At 34.0% G+C, this 22,433-nt stretch overlaps 1 protein-coding gene across 10 annotated transcripts in view; it reads right to left on the bottom strand.

Moving 5' to 3' along the window:
- STXBP5L (syntaxin binding protein 5L) overlaps window positions 1-22,433 on the bottom strand; it is a 380,897-nt gene that overhangs the window by 166,426 nt on the left and 192,038 nt on the right. For all 10 annotated transcript variants that reach the window (XM_060639858.3, XM_060639856.3, XM_060639862.3 and 7 more), the window contains exons 10-12: window positions 19,238-19,316; window positions 12,218-12,372; window positions 6,982-7,054 (exon numbers count right to left, since the gene is read on the bottom strand). In XM_060639858.3, the coding sequence (XP_060495841.3) occupies window positions 6,982-7,054; window positions 12,218-12,372; window positions 19,238-19,316 (307 nt within the window). The remainder of the gene's footprint in view (window positions 1-6,981; window positions 7,055-12,217; window positions 12,373-19,237; window positions 19,317-22,433) is intronic.

The following is a 22,433-nucleotide window of genomic DNA, read 5'->3' as shown; positions in this document are numbered from 1 at the left end:
GGGAAAAGATATTTGAAAATGACGTATCAGACAAAGGGCTAGTATCCAAAATCTATAAAGAGCTCACCAAACTCCACACCCAAAAAACAAATAATCTGGTGAAGAAATGGGCAGAAAACATGAAGAGACACTTCTCTAAAGAAGACATCCAGATGGCCAACAGGCACATGAAAAGATGTTCAATGTCGCTCATCAGGGAAACACAAATCAAAACCACACTCAGATACCACCTCACGCCAGTCAGAGTGGCTAAAATGTACAAATCAGGAGACTATAAATGCTGGAGAGTATGTGGAGAAATGGGAACCCTCTTGTACTGTTGGTGGGAATGCAAACTGGTGCAGCCGCTCTGGAAAACAGTGTGGAGGTTCCTCAAAAAATTAAAAATAGATCTCCCCTATGACGTAGGATTAGGACTGCTAGGAATTTACCCAAGGGATACAGGAGTGCTGATGCATAAAGGCACTTGTACCCCAATGTTTATAGCAGCACTTTCAACAATACCAAATTATGGAAAGAGCCTAAATGTCCATCAACTGATGAATGGATAAAGAAATTGTGGTTTATATACACAATGGAGTACTACGTGGCAATGAGAAAGAATGAAATATGGTCTTTTGTAGCAAAGTAGATGGAACTGGAGAGTGTTATGCTAAGTGAAATAAGTCATACAGAGAAAGACAGATACCATATGTTTTCACTCATATGTGGATCCTAAGAAATTTAACAGAAGACCATGGGGGAGGGGAAGGGAAAAAAAAGTTAGAGAGGGAGGGAGCCAAAGCATAAGAGACTCTTAAAAACTGACAACAATCTGAGGGTTGATGGAGGTGGGAGGGCAGGGAGGGTGGGTGATGGGTATTGAGGAGGGCACCTATTGGGATGAGCACTGGGTGTTGTATGGAAACCAATTTGACAATAAATTTCATATTAAAGAAAAAACTTATCTGAAGAAATAATAGCTGAAAACTTCCCTAATCTAGGGAAGGAAACAGACATACAGATATAGGAATCTTAGAGAGCCCCTAACGAGATTAACCCAAGGAGGTCCATACCAAGGCATACAATAATTAAAACGGCAAAAAGCAATGATAGAATTTTAAAAGCAGCAAGAGAAAGTTACATAAAGAGAAATCCCACAAGGCTATCAGCTGATTTTTCAGCAGAAACATTGTAGGCCAGGAGGGGGGTGGCATGTATATTCAAAGTGCTGAAAGGAAAAAACCTACAACCAAGAATACTCTGTCCAGCAAAGAATAGATTACCATTCAGGATAGAAGGAGAGATAAAAATTTTCCCAAACAAAAGTTAAAGGAGGTCATCACCTCTAAACCAGCCTTATAAGAAATGTTAAAGGGAATTCTTTGAGTGGAAAGAAAAGGCCATAACTAGAAGAAAATTATGAAAGAAAAAAAGTTCACAGGTAAAAGAAACACATAATGAAGGTGGTGGATTAATCACTTATAAAGCCAGTATGGAGCTTTAAAACATAAAAACAGAAAATTATATCTACAAAACCATTCAATATATATACGAAATATATAAAATAGGACATCATATACATAAGACATGGAGATAGTAAAAATGTAATGCTTTTAGAATGTGTTTGAACTTAAGTGACTATCAAGTTAATATAGACTGCTATACCCATAAAATGTTACATATGAACCTCATGGTAACCACAAATCAAAAACCTATATTAGATATGCAAAAAAATAAACAGAAAGTAAACCAAGCATAACAGTAAAAAAAGCCATCAAACAAGACAGCAAGAGAAGAAAGGGACAGAGAAGAACTACAAAAACAACTAGAAAACCATTAATGGAATGGCAATAGTACACACCTACCAATAATTATTTATTTTAATGTTTATTTATTTATTTTGAGAGAAAGAGAGAGGGGAAAGGACTGAAAGAGAGGGAGAGAGAGAACCCCAAGCAGGCTCCACACTGTCAGCACAGAGCCCAATGCAGGCCTCTATCCCATGAACTGTGAGATCATGACCTGAGCCAAAATCAAGTCAGACATTTAAGCAACTGAGCCACCCAGTCACCCTGCCAATAATTACTTTAAATGGTCTAAATGCTCCAATAAAAAGACACAGGATGACTATATGGATTAAAAAAACAAGGCCCTTCTATAAGCTGCTTATAAGAAACTCACTTCCGAGCTAAAGACACATACAGACTGAGAGTGAAGGACTGGAAAAACATATACCATGCAAATGGAAGCAAAAAACCACTCCAAAACCAACAACAACAACAACAACAAAAAATGGAGGCAGCAATATTTAGATAAAAAGACTTTAATTTAAAACAAAGACTGCAATGAGAGGCAAAGAAAGGCACTACATAATGATAAAGGGAACATCCAAGAAGATGATTTAACAATTTTAAATATCTATGTACCCAAATTGGAGGACCCAAATACATAAAGCACATATTAACAAACATAAAGGGAAAAATTGATAATCAAATAATAGTAGAGGACTTGAACATCCCATTTATATCAATTGTATCACAGAAAGGAAATCTAAAGGAAATAATGACTTGAATGACACAATAGATTGGATGGACCTAACAGATATATACATATTATTCCATCCCAAACAGCAGAATACATGTTCTTTTTAACTGTACATGGAATATTCTCCAAGATAGATCACATGTTAGGCCACAAAACAAATTTCAATAAATTTAAAAAGATTAAAATCATATCAACCATTTTTTCTGACCACAGTGTTATGAAAATTAAAATCAATTACAAGAAAATCTGGAAAGAACACAAATACATTAAGTCTAAACAACACGCTACTAACCAACCAATGAGTCAACCAAGAAATCAAAGAGGAAATAAAAAAATATATGGAAACAAATGAAAAACACACACACACATACACACAATAGTCCAAAATCTTTGAGACACAGCAAAAACAGTTCTAACAGTTCTAAGAGAGAAGTGTGTAGCAATACATGCCTCAATATAAGCCTCAAGAAATAAGAGAAACCTCAAACAACCTAGGAAATGATAAAAATTAGAGCAACATAGAGATAAAAAAATCCACACACAATAGAAAGATTGAAACCAAGAGCTGGTTTATCCTTTCTTTAAAAGAATAAACAAAACTGGGGCACCTGGGTGGCTCAGTCAATTAAGCATCTGACTTTGGCTCAGATCATGATCTCACTGTTTGTTAGAGCCCTGCATCAGGCTTTGTGCTGACAATTCAGAGCCTGGAGTCTGCTACAGATTCTGTGTATACCTCTCTCTGCCCCTCCCCCACTCGCATTGTCTGTCTGTTTGTCTCTCTCTCTCTCAAAAATACACATTAAAAAATAAAAGGATAAACAAAACTGATAAACCTTTAGCCAGATGCATCAAGGAGTAAAGAAGGAAGACTCAAACAAAAGCAGAGATGAAGGAAAAATAACAACCAACACCACAGAAATACAAGAACTATAAGAGATTATGAAAAATATGCCAACAAATTGGACAACCTAGAAAAAAATGGCTAAATTCCTAGAAACATATTCCACCAAAGTTGATTTAGGAAGATAGAAAATTTGAACAGAATTGTTATTAGTAAAAGAATTGAAGTAGTAAGCAAAAACTTCCAACACACAAAAGTCCAAGACCAAATGGCTTCACAAGCAAATTCTACCAAACATTTGAAGAAGAGTTAAACCTTTTTTTAAATGATTCTAAAAAACAGAAGAGGAATGAAAATTCCAAATTCATTCTACAAGGCAAGCATTACTCTGATACCAAAAGTAGGCAAAGACATTACAAAAAAAAAATGTATGGGCAAATATCTTTGATGAACAACACAGATGCAAAAATCCTCAACAAAATATTAACAAACTGCATTAAGCAACACACTAAAGGATCATTCACCATGATCATCCACCACCCCAAATTTATTCTCGGCGGCAAGGATAGATCAATATTCGCAAATACATCAATGAGATACATCACATTAACAAGAAAAAGGATAAAAACCATATATCATCTTAATACATGAATTTGATAAAATATAACATCTGTTCCTGATAAAAACTCTCAATAAAGTGAATTTAGAGGAAACATACCTCAATATAATAAAGTTTGTATATTAAAAACCCACAGATAACATCATACTCAGTGGTGAAAATCTGAGAGCTTTTCCTCAAAGATCAGGAACAAGACAAGGATGTCCACTCTTGCCACTTTTATTCAACATAGTACTAGAAATCCTAGCTCCAGCATTCAGACAACAAAAAGAAATAAAAGGCATCCAAATTGGTAAGGGAGAAGTAAAGCTGTCACTATTTGCAGATGCCTTGAGACTATATACAGAAAACCCTAAAGACTTCACCAAAAACCTACCAGAATGGATAAATCAATTCAATAAAGTTGAAGGATACAAAACTAATATACAAAAATCTGTTGCATTTCTATAATAATGAAGTAGCAGAAAGAAAAATTTTAAGACAATCTTACAATTACACCAAAAAGAATAAAATACCTCGCAATAACCTGAACCAAGGTGATGAAAGACTTGTACTCTGAAAACTATAAAATGTGATGAAGGAAATTAAAGATAACACAAACTATGAAAAGATAGTCCATGCTCATGGATTGAAAGAATATCACTAAAATGTCCATACAACCCAAAGCAACCTACATATTTAATGCAATCACTATCAACGTACTAACAGCATTTTTCACAAAAGTAGAACAATCCTAAAAGCTGTATGGAACCACAAAAGACCCCAAATAACCAAAACAATCTTGAGAAAGAACAAATCTGGAATTATCTCAATTCCAGATTACAAGATATATGACAAAGCTGTAATAATCAAAGTAGAATGGTACTGGCAAAAACAAACAAGCAAAACAACAACAGACACATAGTCCAGTGGAACAGAATAGAACGCCCAGAAATAAACCCATCTTTATATGGTCAATTAGCCTACAACAAAGGAGGCAAAAATATACAATGGGGAAAAGACAGTCTTTTCAAAAGTGGTGTTATGAAAATGGGACAGCTACATGTAAAAGAGTAAAATTGGACCACTTTCTTACACCATACACAGAAATAAACTCAGGTTAAAAACCCAAATGTGAAATCTGGAATCTTAAAACTCCTAGAAGAAAAGATAGACATCAAGGATAGATAGACATCTGCTATAGAAACATTTTTCTATATGTATCTCCTCTAGCAAGGGAAATAAAAACAAAAATCAACCATTGGGAGTATACCCAAATGAAAAGCTTTTGCATAGTAATGTAAATCATCAACAAAGTGAAAAAGGCAACTTAATGGGAGAAGATATTTGCAAATGATATATCTGATAAAAGGTTAATATGCAAAATATTTAAATAACTTACACAAGTTAACCCCATAAAACCAAATAATCTGATTAAAAAATGGACAGAGGACTTCAACAGACCTTTTTCCAAAGAAGACATACAGATGGCCAATAGACACAGAATAAGATGCCCAACATCACAAATCATCAGGGAAATGCAAATCAAAACCACAATGAGAGGTCACCTTACACCTGTCAGAATGGCTAGAATCAAAAAAGACAAGAAATACAAGTATTGGCAAGAATGTGGTGGAAAAGAGACCCCAGTGCACTGTTGGTAAGGATATAAATTGGTGCAGCCACCATGAAAACAGTGTGGAGGTTTCTCAAAAAATTAAAAATAGAAATACCATGTGATCTAGTAGTCCCACTACTGGGTTTTTACCCAAAGAAAACAAAAACACTAATTTTAAAAGACATATGCACCCCCTATAACAGCATTATTTACAATAACCAAAATACAGAAGTAACTTAAATGACCATTGATAGATGGATAAAGAAGACGTGCCACACACACACACACACACGCTGAAATATTACTTAGCCATAAAAACTAATGAGATATCGCCACTTGTGGCAACGTAGATGGGACTGGAGGGTATGATGCTGAGTGAAATAATTCAGACAGACAAATACCATATGATTTCACTTATATGTGGGATCTAACAAACAAAATAAGTGAACAAAGAAAGAAAAAATTCTAGATTCATAAATACAGAGAACAATCTGGTGGTTGCCAGAGGGGCAACAGTGGCTGGGGGATGGAATAAAGGGGATTAAAAGCTATAAATTTCCAGTTATAAAATAAATAAGTCACAAGATTAAAAGTACAATATAGGGAACATAGTAATACTGTAATAATGTTGTAATGCAACAGATGGTGATTACATTTCTTGTGAGCACTGAATAATGTATAGAATTGTTGAATCAATATCTCATACCCCTAAAACTAATATAACATTGTCTGTTAAATATAATTCAATTAAAAAGGAAAAAAGATAGGGAAAATCAGTTTCATGTCTATCATCATTTAGAATGAAAATGTGTAACAAGAAGACAGTATTCATCAATTGCATCTACTTTTACTATGTAAAGGAGTCGAAAGCAACTCCAAGAGCAATATTTAATATTTGTTTCCATTGCCTACAACATGAGAAAGAAAAGAAAGTAAAAGAAGGCCTCCATTTCCTCTGCTTTTGAGATCCTGCTCTCCTGTATTGTTGTTGCAGTAGTCCAATAACACTTTAATCATGTGCCATTTTCCATTAGTCCATAGCTAGCAGATGGCCATATGGTACATTGTACAAATTTTCATAACAATTGTTTTTGCTTAGGTTAACAGAAAAAATGTGATCCATTTTATGTGTCCTGAGTCTCCAAATGCATCTTTCCAAACATCAGGTGTTGCCTTAAAAATGTGTTACAATTTTCTACGTCTCCTAAAGTCTCCTGGTTTCGTTTTCATTATTGAACTAATTACATTTCTATAATTCTAGCATAACAATATTCCACATAAAGAATATTTACCATCTAACATACACTAATGTCAATTATCTATGATAACTTTCTGTATTTTCATTGTAATGAATAGAGTATAAAAATAGTGTTAATCTGTAAAGGAATAACTTACTTGCTTTGTGACAGATCAACTACAATGAGATCTTTCTCCAGAAGTACTACAACAGCATAAGGTTCTTGAAATTCTACAAGTAAAAATAAAAAGTGGAAGCTTTCATGTTTCATATATTATAAAATCATCAAACTTTCATTTCCTTTGTCTCCTTACAAATGTTATTTAAATGATTTCAGAAGACCAAAATATGAGCCACAGTAAAAAGTAACAAAACACTTTTAATTAAAAAATACTGTTGTTTTTCTCAGACTTAATGTTTAAGATCATTGCAGGAAATGTGAAAGTGAGAAGTTGCATAGAGTTAAATATTTCTCAATAATCATGAGGTGGTGATAGATTATTGGAAAAGAGTCTGTCATCTCTGTCTCACAAACATTTATCTTATTCTTCCATATCTTTCCATCTTATATCTGATTTCATGCATACAAGGAGACGTTGTAAGAAAATAGTTCTGCCCTCCTGGGCTATGACATATTTCACCTCCCTGTGAAAGCAACATTCCTTATACTAAAAAATTTAATTTCTATTCAATATGCTTTAACAGGCACTTAAAGATTGCCTACTATGTGCCTAAGAGTATATACCTCAAAAAGGCAGAGAGTCTGAGGATAATCTGTGATTTTAAGTTCCTAAACTTTAACCCCTCCCTCCTTTCAATATGTTCCAGCAACTGTTCTCAGAACAAAGGATATATGGAGAATAAAATTGACAAGGTCCTTATTCTCATGGAGTTTACATTCTAGGGATGTATACAAACAATGAAGAAGTAAATGAATAGATTCAGAAAGTAATGTGAGCCATTAAAAAAAATCAAGGCTTATGGCATAAGAAATGACTTTTAGGTCAGGGAGAGAAACACAAATACCATATGATTTCACTTATATGTGGAATTAAGAAAAAAAACAGATGAACATATGGGAAGGGGGAAAAAAAACAAAATGAGGGAGAGAAAGAAACAAACCATAAGAGACTCATTATGACAGAGAACAAACTGAGGGTTGATTGAGGAAGGTGAGTGGGGGATGGGCTAACTGAGTGATGGGTATTAAGAAGGGCACTTGTTATGATGAGCCCTGAGTATTATATATAAGTGATGAATCACTAAATTCTACACCTGAAACCAATATTACACTGTATGTTGACTAACAGGAATTTAAGTAAAAATTTGAAAAAGACAAAAAAAGAAATGATTTATGGTTGGTGGGAGAGCACTAATTTAGTTACTGTGGTAAGGAAAGACATTGTTTTCCATTTATAATACGGACTAATAAAGGAAAGGTACAATTAAAGTGTTCTCAATTTAAGAAGTAAAAATTTACAAAAACATCTTCCATACATATTTGATTCTCAGTAGCTAGAACAGGTGTTATATTACTATTTTTCATTTCATCAACAAAATTAAAGTCTAAAGAGGTTATGAGATTGGCGCAAATTTACAAAGCTAGTTAATTGAAAAAGCTGAAACTTTAACCCAAGTCTTCTGATTCTAAATTCTAATTTTAAATTCTGATTCTAAGTTTTCATTATACCAGCAGTTTCTACTAGCTACTTTAACAAGTATTTAATCCTAAATTCAACAATCACTTGGCAAGAATTTTATTCAGAGAATTCAAGTCTTAGTTGGAAAACCAGAAGAGATGGCCTTCACAGTCTTGAGAAGCTATAGAACCTATTTATAAGTCACATGCTATGAAAGAAAAACTAGAAACAAAACCCCCAAAACCGAGGAGTTTGGGTGGATGCAGTCTTCATACTGTTTGCTATTCAAACTGTTCTCAAACTGAGGCTTCCTCTGCTTCTCCCTTATCTCTTAGAGCTGTTTTAAATTTTCAACATTATTTTAATTCTTCTGAACCTAGGGTTTTTATGGTTTTTTGTTTGTTTTTGTTTTTCAGTTGAAGGAACACTGGAGTTCTATACTACTACTTTCTTCTTTGTCTTCTCTTTAGGACAACCATTGGTTGGGAAGCAATTGCTACAAAAATAAAATAGCTGAGACACTGGCATGAATGAGCAAAATTCATAAATTTTTTTCAGTGGTTATATCTGCTTTATCATTTGAGATAGGTATGTTTCAGATTATTATTGTTTCTTTTAAAATAATAAAAACTGGTAGCAAAAGTTTCACCTTTGTAGAAGTACTTGGTGAACTGTGGTAACCGCTGAATAAAAAGATTTCCTTAGGAGTCAGTTTAGGTTCAATTATGTGTCTATTATTTTTCAACAGTTTGATCTTAGGCAAATTCATTAACTTATTAGCTCAATTAAATTAATTCAATTTCTTTACCCATTGATATGGCAAAATAATAACTTCCTTAGACTGTTACGGAGATTAGGTGTATATGAAGATGCAAAGCCTGGCACATAGTATGCGCTCAATAGATGCCGATCATATCATTTTCTCCATTAGATTGGTTTATTTTTGAGCAGTCTTTTAACCCTAGTTCCCAACAAGGTGAAAGGCTCTATCATAATTACTACTTCTCCGAAGAGAAATGCATTATTTATGACACTTATAGAGGACCAGATACAGTTAAATGTAAATGTGAAACTGACAAATTCCAAGTGTAGTTGGTTAGTACTCTGGGCAATACCCCCTGAGATAAGAGGCATTTGTGTTCTTTGAAAAATAAGTTGAATTGACAAATGTCAAAATGATTTATCAACATTAAAAACTGTTAATAAATTTATTTTAACAAATGCATAAGATTTATCATTATGGCTGTAAAGAAGATTGAAGTTCCATATTTGCTCATATGGAGTTATAATCAAAATACACTGTTAAGTGAAAAAAAAGTATGATACAGAATAGTACATAAAGTATGTTGTCATTTGTACAAAAAAGAGATAATGTAGACATAGATAAGTATACATACGCATATGCATAAACTTTTTGGGAGAATACATAAGAAACGTGGAAATAGTCGCCTCTTGAAGGGCAATGAGTAAAATTTTTATTATATACTAATGTGTACTGTAGGGTCTTTTCTGTCATTTTCATGTACTATTGTTTTAACCAGAAATAGTTATTCTCTTAGCCCCTGACAAAAATTCCATCCTCATTATCACTACTCTGAAAAACAAACACATATATGTGGCTTGGAAGTGATAATACATAGTTACAATATATTTATAACTTACTTAACATCATTATAGATTATCCTAACATCTCTACTAATGTGCATAAATTTGTACAAACACACACGTAAAATGTGTGGTTTGCATAGATCAAACACTATCAGTCTCTATTACTGGCATACATTTTTCTCTAAGCTCTTTAACAGGACGCATTTTCCTAAATTCAGCTTTTGGTCTTCTATTTGTTCTTTCTCCCTTTGTTCCTTTGTTCCTTTATCTTTCATTCTCAGAACTCCAAAGAACATCTATATTCTGATAATTCATAAATAAATATTAAAGACCTTTTGCCTCTCTTTTTCTGCTCTCTAAGCAATTTCTCTTTCCAAAAACAGTTATTGCATATGAAACCATTATTCTTAAAATATGTTATCTTTGACTCCTCTATCATGTCATTCTCTAACTAATTGGTGCCCAAATTCAGTAAGTTTCCTGTTTCCATTCTTATAGGTAGCAGTGTATTAGGTCTTGATCATTTTAATGAACATTTGGACAAATGCCACCCAGCTGTAATCTGGAATTTAAGATTTCAGTTTTCCTTCAGACCCACACACTCTTTTCTGGCAAATTTTACTAAAAACATTGCTTTCTTTCATGTTAATATTTTCTCAAAATCCCTCTGTTGCTATCTCCAAATACCTCTAAAAGGCTTTCAATTTTTTCTCTTAAGTTGATGTCACCCTCGCAAACCTTACAAGTTCTAAAACCTTTACTCAATATCCTCTTCAAGTGCCAGGTCCTTCTTCAAAGCCTATCTAAATCCTTTTTCCATGCAGCTTTGCATGAAAATTTGTCATCGATTCTGACTAGCCTATAAATTAGTACATTACTAAAACCCATATAATTCAGCACTTAAGTGTTACATTTTTACTTAAGTCACAATTATCTCCCTCATCCAACCAGATTTTATGTGATTTGACATCAGAGATCAGTTTCATACTTCATCTATATTCTCAATAAGTCCTGACAGTACTGAGGCCACAGAAGCATCCAATAAATATTTGTTGATTAATTAACCCAAGTAACTTGTTTGTCCCAGAAACCCTGGAAATAAAATGCCACACTGATATCTCATATCAATCTATCCCGTCTTTAAATATGAAACTAAAAATTTTAAGCAAATCAACAGTTATAATAAAACAATTTATAGATATTCATAGTTACAAAGTATGCTCATTTTGGCCTTCCAATAATCATGTGGAGTCAATATTATTATTCTCTTTCTAAAAGTGATAAGCCTAACTCATAAAATTAAAATGACTTACCCAAGTTCACCTAGCTAGTGACTGACAGGGCTAAATCATAAAGCCAAATACTGTGTCTCCAAGTCTAGAGTTCCTTCTTTTGCATGTTCCCTCTTAAAAAATTGTAGTTATATATATGCATATGCATAGGTACTGTGTTGTTTTAATCATAAATTCATGTTTTACTTTTTATGTTTCATCCTCAATTTTTAGATTTTATTATTAAAATATTTCATTATTAGATTTAATTATACAGTTCGCACATAAGTTGTTTTTATGTCTAAAAAAAGTCTTTATATTCAGGATGCATCTCTTCTCTCAAAGGCCCTTCTAATTATTCTCAAAATTGAAATAAATCACTAACCACACATCAGCAATCCTAGAGTAATCAGAGGTGCTGCAGTTGCATCTGAAGCAAAGCCAGATGTGAAACAGATGCAGTACCACCAGAGTTACAGATCACTGATATCAGGTAAGTGCTTTAACTTTGATTAGCACTGGAATGGATGGGTGGAGCTGGTCTAGGAGAGGCTATTAGGAGACCTCAGTTTCCCCAAGTGATTTCACCCTGGACCCCTATCGGACCCTCCCAGCTCAGCTTCCACCATCCTTATCAAAGTGTAAAGCACTTACCTGATATAAGAACCTGAAACTCCAGCACTGCTGTACTACATCTGTCTTACTTCCAGTTTGTCAAGTAGGTACAGTTGCAGAACCTGCTCCAGCACCTGTAGCTCAGTGTTGTACCACAGTAGATGTCAGCTGCCGAAACTAAAAATATTTAAGCTTAATTTTATTAGGACCTTATTTCAAAAATGATTTTCAACATTAATAGTTTCATTTTTGTTACTTACCATTTGGATAGGGCGTTTCACATAAAGTAAGGAATTCAACAATAGGATGATCCATTTCAAGCACTGTAATTGCTTTTCCATGCATGATGGTTAAACTTGGTCTTCTGCAAGCTTTGTCATAGGACAATCCACCAGAAAATATTATGAATGGTTCACTACATAGAAAAAAAAAGTTAATGAGATTGAGAAGTCCTTTAAAGTGATACGATTATCACAGGCTGAGCTAATGAACAAGTTTGGTGGGGATTATACATGATGTAATTTGACAGGGAGAAAACACCTTTCCTGGCCCAAAATACCTCAGCTAACTGACTTACTATTCTACCATATCCCTTTTTCTGGAGGTGAATTCTTACCATTAAAATTACTAATGAATCAGTCTAAAGGTGGTGAGGTGGGCTGGGGAAAAGACAGGATGGTTGAAGGGAGGTAGAAGTGCTCATTGACTGAAAAGGACATCTTCACATGTATTAGTTGATTCCCAAAATTCTGTATCACTACCATTAGAATATTAATGTATGTTAGTTTATCATATTAAACAGTTGGCATGTGGGGTCCAAAATTCCTAAGGGACAAGAGAGGCAAATTTCAATATAAAATGAAATGCAAAAGTAGCAATCCCACAGTGGTAGAAGGTACAAAAATTCTATGTAATGGATTCTCTGTGGGAAAAGAGTTATGATAAAAAGATGGAAAAAACAAAACAAAAAAATGTGTTCTCAATTGTACCTTGGGTCAGCCAGTTCTATTTAGCTAGTGAAACTAACATCAAAATTTTAGGGCATGGCTGAGATGACTATAAAATATTACAGGTTTCAGAAAGTTATGAAATAGAGTCATAATTTTTCACTTTTCTCAAAGTAATATCTATGTTTCTAGTTTATATATAAAAATAAAATATGTTAATGAAGTATTTTCAATAAGTAAATACTAATAGAAAATATTCTTCTCCAAAACAATTTTTAAAAAGAACTAGACACAAATTTTACCAAATTCTTTGAGAACATATGCTTCTCTAAATAATTCACTTCCATTTATTCACCAAAGTATCAACTAGTTTCTAGAAATCACTCCATAAATTTCCCTTTCTCTTTCATTTTGTACTGTATACATAGTATCAAACATTACCAATGGAACATTTGCTAATCTTATGCTGGCTCTATAACAACAACAAAAAGAGCTTTTAAAAAGGTTTCCATTAATACTTACATATAAAATGTTTATACTAATTTTTATTTATAATTCTGTCTTGATGTTTTAACATAAATATTTAAGTTGTAAGCTAAACAAGAAACAGTGCTCTAACTTATTTTTTATTTAAATTTTTTCAATGTTTACTTATTTTTGAGAGAGAGAAACAGAATACGAGTGAAGGAGGGACAGAGAGAGAAAGGAAAACACAGACTCTGAAACATGCTCCAGGCTCCAAGCTGTTAGCACAGAGCCCTATGCGGGACTTGAACTCCGGAACAGCAAGATCATGACCTGAGCCATAGTCGGACACTTAAATGACTGAGCCATCCAGGCACCCCTCTAATTTATTCTTCTTGAGTCTTATATCAGTTGATGTGAGTTAGTCTTACCTCAGTAATCTGGCATATTAAATTACCAACCTAGCAATGGCAGTATTAAGCAGCAAGTTTTTTCCTATAAAATAAATGCTTAATTATTAAGATTTCTCTCCAGATTTAAAAAATCACTTCTAATGAAATGAGTATGTGTTTTTGCACCTTTTTGTGTTGCTTTGTTGTATAACAAATATCATGACTTGGAGAACATATTATCTTTTCATATGTATCGAGCTTAACTGCTCCAAATATTAATAACGCCATAAACATCGATTTTTTCCATATAAAAGTATAAACTCTCATCTCCTAGTACTAATCCAAATAAAGGTTAAGAAGCAATTTACTCTCCCTTTTTTGGTAAGCACATTGGAAAATATGTCCTTTCTAATATTGGAAGAAAGCAAAACCTTTTCTGCTCTTATTATGACTCTGCATCAGAAAACATTGGGTCTAGGGGCACCTGGGTGGCTCAGTCTGTTAAGTGGCCGACTTCAGCTCAGGTCACGATCTCGCGGTCCGTGAGTTCGAGCCCCGCGTCGGGCTCTGTGCTGACAGCTCGGAGCCTGGAGCCTGTTTCAGATTCTGTGTCTCCCTCTCTCTCTGCCCCTCCCCTGTTCATGCTCTGTCTCTCTCTGTCTCAAAAATAAATAACACGTTAAAAAAAAAATTTAAAAAAAAAAAGAAAACATTGGGTCTAAAGTTAATTGCTGATATACATGCACTTCTCTATAAAAAGTTATTTCCTCAGGACAATGCTCAGGAAACCACTCATAAATAATTGCACTAGATACTTTATTATCACATTAAATTCTCATAAGTATAATCCTCATTTCATTAATGAGGTTAATACTAAGCAACTAAGCAAGAAAAAACCCAAAAGAAAATGGAGATCTGTAAGATTTCAAAACCTATTCTCCTAAACAATGATCTATACTGTCTATAGCTGATAAGGAGTCTGGGATTAATGCAGGTGAACTTGTTCAGAGTCAAGCAGCTATGAAGAGGCAGGATAAGGATTTAAATTCAGACTCCAAAGTCCATGTTTTTCACTTCTAATGTTTCTAAAACTGTGGACATAACTTTATAAATGTTCTGGAAAAAGTTTTTCATTTAATAATTTGACAAACACTTGCAAACCACATCTCCCTTTTGAAATTTTATAATTCAGGCCATATAGTAAAGATTCTAAGAAACTGTGTAGTAAAGAATTCAATTTACTTCTATATAATGCAGCATTTATCAGATCTCTCAAATGAATTTGATTACAGATTCCTATTTTTTCATGAATATAGTTAGTGATCAAAGGGACACAATTTGGTAAATGCTATATCACAGTAAACTTCCTCCTTTATTACTTAATACAAGTGTTTCTCGGTATACTGACCAGAGGGATTATTACAAAATAAACAGCTATATAATTAACAGTGTCTTTATACATAAAGACAACATTAATACAAATTAAAATTTTTGACAACTTGGATAAATTCCAAAGGCATTATGTTGAGTGAAAGAAACTAGGATTAAAAGGTTATGTAATACATAAATACATTTATATGACATCTCAAAAAGACAAAACTATAGTCATGGAGAACAGATTACTGGTTGTTATGGGTTAGGAGGAAAGAAAAATGTGGCTATTAGGAATAGCATGAGAGAATTTTAGGGGTATGGAAATGTTCTGTATTCTTATCATGATGGTGATTTTCAGGCATCTATACATGTGTTAAAATCCATAGTACTGATTCCAAAAGAAAAAAGTCTATTTTACTGCACAATTTGTAAAATAAATATAATATAAAAAAGCATTAAAATTTTGTCTCAATGAAGATAAACAATAACTTGTGCAACATAACACATATTAAAATAACATTGGTTGAATATGTATAATGTTCCAGGTGTTGTATGAAGAACTTTACTTGCTGTATTGTATTAAATCTTTATGATACCCCAATGAAAAAACTATTATTCTCATTTAACAGATGGATATACTGAGGTTTAGAGAACTTTACACATGAAGTCCATCAGTAGGTGGCCATGATAAAAAGGGATCAAAAGACTAGCAGAAAGTAATTTTTATTAACTGCAGAGAATTTGATAATGCTAGTGGTAGCAGGTAGAAAGATCATTATTCCTTTTTTAGAAGAGGATCCATTTAGTAAGCCTAGAGACCATCAGGGTTGGGGTACCAGTAAGCAAATTATTGACTGGGACCAGTGATTCCTAAGCACAATGGTTGTTCATCCTAGAAATGTAAATAAAGCCAGTATGTGAATGGCTGATCTAAGATAAATTAAGCAGAAAACAAACCCCTTGCATCTACTACCTATGCAATCCTTTAAGAGGCCCTATTGCTGCAACATATTTGATAGAGTCTTCTTAACGTTCCTGCTCCTGCCACAGCCATCCCAATTTTTGACTTCACAGTTTTTACTGCATACTGGGTGGAGCAGAAATATAGCTATGTATTTTCATTTCCAGACTGTGGCCCATTTTGCCATAATACCTTTAAGCATTCTTAACTTAAGTGCTCCTCTGCTTTTTAGTCTTCTTGTGTTCTGAACAGTGGAACCACTGATTTTAGAGGTGACTTTTTTTAATATTGTAATAATCACAACAAACACACAATGTACTGAGTAAAGTACACAGTAAGTGGGATGGCAGTAATTATTATCTACAATATAGAATTATTTCACATTAGAATCTGAATTATTTCTACACAAAGTTGGATTACCAATTACTAGAATATATCATTAGGATCAGTGGAATAATTTTAACAATGTGAAATATCATGGCTTTGATGATGAGAATCATGATAACTTCTTTCTATCAGGAAATCCATTATGTGCCAGTCATCAAACTTATGACAGTACAAACTTTATGCATAATTTCATTTATTCCTCACAAACATCACAATGAGATAGGTATAATTGATGAGGCAATTAAAGTTTAAAAGAGTTAAATTTCAAGACCACATAGCTGTCTTACTCCATTTGGCAAGGATCTTTTTTTTTTTTTTTACTTCTTTTTTGCTTTTTGGGTTTTTTTTTTCTTTTTTGAGAGACAGAGTGCAAGTGGAGAAGAGGAAAAGAGAGGGAGAAACAGAATCCCAAGCAGGCTTTGCGCTGTCAGCACAGAGCTCGATGCAGGGCTCAAACTCACAAACCATGAGATCAAGAGTCAGATGCTTAACCGACTAAGCCACCCAGGTGCCCCCCCCCTTTTTTTTTTAGTTTTTAGGTTTACTTTTCTTTATTTCTTTCTTTCTTTTTTTGAGAGAGAGAGAGAGAGAGTATATGGCAAGGATCTTAATAAGTATCTTACATTTGTCTTGAAATCCTCATTCCTAAAGTATCTTCTCTTCATGTTCACCCTTTCCTCTCTTTGTGTGCCACCATCCTATCATCACTTAAGCCCCATCTCAGGTATTTCTTTTCCCAAGAAGAATTTTACTGATGTCTCTTCACTGTGCTCTTCCCCTCTCTAGGCTGGGTTAGATGTCCTTTTGTTGTGCTGTCATAAATGTACCTCGCATGTTACATGTAAACCACTAGTTTATGGCCTTACTTCCTCTACTAGACCATAATAGATTCAAAAGCAGGCAGTATTCTCTTTCATTTTAGTACACTAAACAAGTTGCACAGTGTGTAGTATGTAGTAATAACTAATAACTAATATATATTTAATAATAATATATGCATATATATCAATATATATCAATATATAGTATATACATGTTTCCATATATAACATGTACATATGTTTCCATACACATAATACCTATGTAAAATGTTTCCATCCCTAATAATTAAATTTAAAATGTTTTAAGACTTTAATTATAAGAGTACAAAACTGTGGTCATTTTTACTACTTAAGCATAGTAACATTTGGCTGGACTAAAGAAGTATTAATCTATCTTATGTGTGGGGAGGTACATAAACTGTCATAAAAATATACTCATTAAAAACATATCTATCTATATAAACATATACGCCATATATGTTTATATATATAAACTCACTAATTAAAAATAGCCATAATTTTATACTATTAATTCTTTCAAAGAGCAGGTATAAGCAAACATTAAATGTGATGAAATTGAGGAGGGCACCTGTTGGGATGAGCACTGGGTGTTGTATGGAAACCAATTTGACAATAAATTTCATATTAAAAAAAAAAAAAAAAGAAGGGGCGCCTGGGTGGCTCAATCCGTTAAGCATCCGACTTCGGCTCAGGTCATGATCTCATGGCTTGTGAGTTCGAGCCCTGCATCCAGCTCTGTGCTGAGAACTCAGAGCCTGGAGCCTCTTCAGATTGTGTGTTTTTCTGTCTGTCTGTCTCTGTCTCTGTCTCTGTCTCTGTCTCTCTCTCTCTCTCCCCCTGCCCCGCTTACACTCTGTCTCTCTCTGTCTCTCAAAAATAAATAAACATTTAAAAAAATTTTAAGGGGTGCCTGGATGGCTCAGTCGGTTGGTTGTCTGACTTCAGCTCAGGTCATGATCTCCCGGTCAGTGAGTTGGAGCTCCGCGTTGGGCTCTGTCCTGACAGTTCAGAGCGTGGAGCCTGCTTCGGATTCTGTGTCTCCCTGTCTTTCTGCCCCTCCCCTGCTAATGCTCTCTCTCTGTCTCAAAAATAAATAAAAACATTAAAAAAATTTTTTTAATTAAAAATAAATAAAAATAAACATTAAAAAATAAATAATAAAAATAAAAAAATAAATGTATCTATAATACTGAGAATACATTCCAGTGTGAGCATATAAGTAATATAAAGTAGTATTGTCCAACTCAGAGTTAAAATAAAATTAAGGTTTAGGCAAGAGTTGTAATTATAATAATTCTGAATGAGAATATTACCACTAATAATTACTGGAAGTAAAAAGAACACTGTTGATTTATAGGATAAGACTGCTATGTATACATGATAAAACTTTATTATATACTATTATTCAATTTTTTGTCTTAAAATTGAGTACTATTTTAATATGTTAATATCTAATATACATCAGTGATTGTCTTTCCATCTAACTATAATCTTTCTAATTTCAGCATGTAAAATCCTAAAGTACAGAGACTTGGTTATGTATTTAATTCTATCATGTAAAATGCTAATAGGTATGTTTCGTTTCTGCTGAATAAAATTGAATGGTTGCTACTTGTAATGTGTATGGCCCAAAGGTCCTACTTTGTTAAAATTAATTTGCATAATATTCATCTGAATATTCATCGAAGATTAAAATAATTGGCAGTTGCTATTTGTAATATTCATAATAACATCATAGATATTCCTATTAAACAATAAGAATCATTATCATCAATGAAGAGGATATAGCCCATTAATATACTTACATAATTATGTAAAACTTTAAATAATACATAAACATTAAATGTTATTTGCCTTTCCTGTCTCTGTTTTTATATAATCTCCTATATTCCCCAAAGTAAAAAATGCATACCTGTTTCTACAGGTCTTGTATTCTACTTTAAGAATTGGCTTACAAGACTCAGATTTTCTTCCTTCTCTTTGACTTTTTCCTAAAGAAAGAAAAAGGATTTTGTTAAATCATATTTAAATTCTACTCATCCATGATAATTTCAAAAGTTTGACTAAAAGAATATAAAGAAAAGGGATAATTTTGTGTTTTGCATAGTAGGATAAACACAGTTCTATGCATCCAAACATATGTGTTGAATTTGTATACAATTTGTTGAATCCTAATAAAGTTATTTGTAAATTTGTCTCTGTATTGTTTTGTATTCTCCATGTATAAATCTCGTCTCGTATAGTTATTTTAATTAACTTTTAAAATAAACAACTTTAAAATTGAAGACATATACACATACATACTCTTCTGCATAATGAAATGTATTATTATGAAAATCCATACTTTCACATGCAGAAAGATTTGCCATTTAAAACTTATGATAGACTATCAAAATAATTGTATTTTTGTCAAAATTCATGTAAGGGAAAGTCCAATACACAAAGAACACAGATGGCACATTTCAATGATATACTATATTTGCATAAAAATAGTGTCTTGTAGGGAAAGGTTTATGTTGTTTAGACTCCATGGATTTTGCAAAATGATAAAAAAGAGTAGGAAATGGACGTAAAGCTACTTCTACATATAGCATTTTTCTAGTTATGCTTTTGCTTATAATTCTATGTCTCATTTTGATAAAATTGATGATTTTGAAGTATGTTTCTTTTTTATTTTAATAAGTACTCTTATTTATTCTTGTATTGCTACAACTGTTTATAGACACAGATACCTATTATGTAGAGAGATGTTTATGTGCATTTAAGTTTAAATTTTCAGGACAGCTTCAGAATGACACAGTCATAATCTAAATAGGATGTCAACATAGTTTTATTTAATTTGTTTAAAGGGCAGGGTATCAGCATACAACATACCTTATCTGCTCCATGGCATGCTTTCTAAATTTGCCTTCTCTTTCTTTTACCCTATGTCAACTAAAGAAGCAACCAATAATAAAATATTGGTCATGGGGCATTTGGGTGGCTCAGTTGGTTAAGCATCAACTTCACCTCAGGTCATGATCTCACAGCTCATGAGTTTGAGCCCCACGTCAGGCTCTGTGCTGATGGTTCAGAGCCTGGACCTGCTTCAAATTCTGCATCTCCCTCTCTCTCTGCCCCTCCCCTGTTGTGCTCTGTCTCTCTCTCTCTCTCCCCCAAAATAAATAAACATTAATTTTTTTTAAATATTGGTCATAATCATTCACATTATAAAAAAAAGATCGGGGGGCGCCTGGGTGGCGCAGTCGGTTAAGCGTCCGACTTCAGCCAGGTCACGATCTCACGGTCCGTGAGTTCGAGCCCCGCGTCGGGCTCTGGGCTGATGGCTCGGAGCCTGGAGCCTGTTTCCGATTCTGTGTCTCCCTCTCTCTCTGTCCCTCCCCCGTTCATGCTCTGTCTCTCTCTGTCCCAAAAATAAAAAAATAAAAACGTTGAAAAAAAAAAAAAAAAAAAAAAAAAGATCGGTTAAGCGTCCAACTTTGGCTCAGGTCACGATCTCGCGGTCCATGAGTTCGAGCCCCGTGTCAGGCTCTGGGCTGATGGCTCAGAGCCTGGAGCCTGTTTCCAATTCTGTGTCTCCCTCTCTCTCTGCCCCTCCCCCGTTCATGCTCTGTCTCTCTCTGTCTCAAAATAAATAAACGTTAAAAAAAAAAGATTTTAAAGTATCTGTATTATATATAAAAAAGAATTGCTGACATGATATGTAGGTCATGATGCCTTAAAAAGAGAGAACTTTAGCTCAGGGACTCACTCTGAACAGTAGTCTTAGCGGGGAGGAACAGGTGGTTGGTGATTACTGGTTTGGGTAACGTGGTAATAGAGAAAACTGAAAGAAATAACACTATAAGGAAAGAGACCCATTCTCCTCAGTTGATATCTTTTTCCTCCATTGTTTGTCTAATAATTGCCAATCCATTAATTAAATCAAAACCGTATATTTGCAGTTGTTTATATATACACGTATATAGGTATGTATGTGTATATGTGTGTGTGTATGTATACACACACACATACACATATACATAATGGAAACAATTACTGTTTTTCAATCAATATACATCAGTATCATGCACAGATTTCAGTAAAAAGAACAGTATCTTAATTATTTACTTCAATTTCCAACTCCAAGAATTAATTTTTGGCTGAAGGTTTTCAACTTTGATTATATTCATTGCCTGTCAGTAATTGAAATATGCTTATATGTCATGTAAAAAATTGTCATAAAAAATTACATTTATTGCTACTCTTTATGTTCAAAGTACTATACTAAATGGCAGGATAAAAAGGAATAACCATCAAGATGCTTAAAATTTACTAGCTTAAGCAAAACAAATATAAAACTGACAATATGAGGTACCATAAATAAATGAGTAATAGACATGAAGTGTTGAGAATAGTAGGAGTACATGAAGCAGTAGTTAAGAATATTATGGCTTCACTTTATGACAGAGAATTTCCAGATGACTTTCTAGAAGCTAGATTAAGCATTATAAATAGAACTTGGGAGTCCCAGTCCAAGATGGTGACATAGGAAGACCCTGAACACACCCCTCCACAGACATACCAAATCTACACCTACTTATAAAGCAATTCTTCCTGAAGAACTGAGGGCCGATTGAACAGCTTATGTACAACAAAAAATAGACCACAAAGAGAACAGCACAAGAGAGGGAAACACAAACAAAGGGAACCTTCACCCCCAAAGCTGTGAACTACAGTGGGGAGGGGTAGGACTAAGGGACAGGAAGCAGACTCATCTGTCCTGGGGCATAGAAAAAAAGTTATGGTTTAAAAGGGCAACTAGAATATAATGGAACCAGCCCTAGAGCACTGCCAAATGGGAGGGGGACTGAAACTCTCTTAGGGCTAGAGGGACTGGCAAGCTCCACTGTCTATGATAGCCCTCCACCTTGATAGTAAAGATGGGGGCAAGGGGGCACCTGGGTGGCTTAGTCGGTTGAGTGGCTGACTTTGGCTCAGGTCATGATTTCGCGGTCTGCGAGTTCGAGCCCCGCGTCGGGCTCTGTGCTGACAGCTCAGAGACTGGAGCCTGTTTCAGATTCTGTGTCTCCCTCTCTCTGACCCTCCCCCGTTCGTGCTCTGTCTCT

This window comes from Panthera onca, chromosome C2, assembly GCF_046562875.1.
Source record: "Panthera onca isolate mPanOnc1 chromosome C2, mPanOnc1 haplotype 2, whole genome shotgun sequence".
Classification (NCBI taxonomy): Eukaryota; Metazoa; Chordata; class Mammalia; order Carnivora; family Felidae; genus Panthera; species Panthera onca.
The sequence above is the reverse complement of the archived record's forward strand: the minus strand, read 5'-3'. Positions and strand labels throughout refer to the sequence as shown.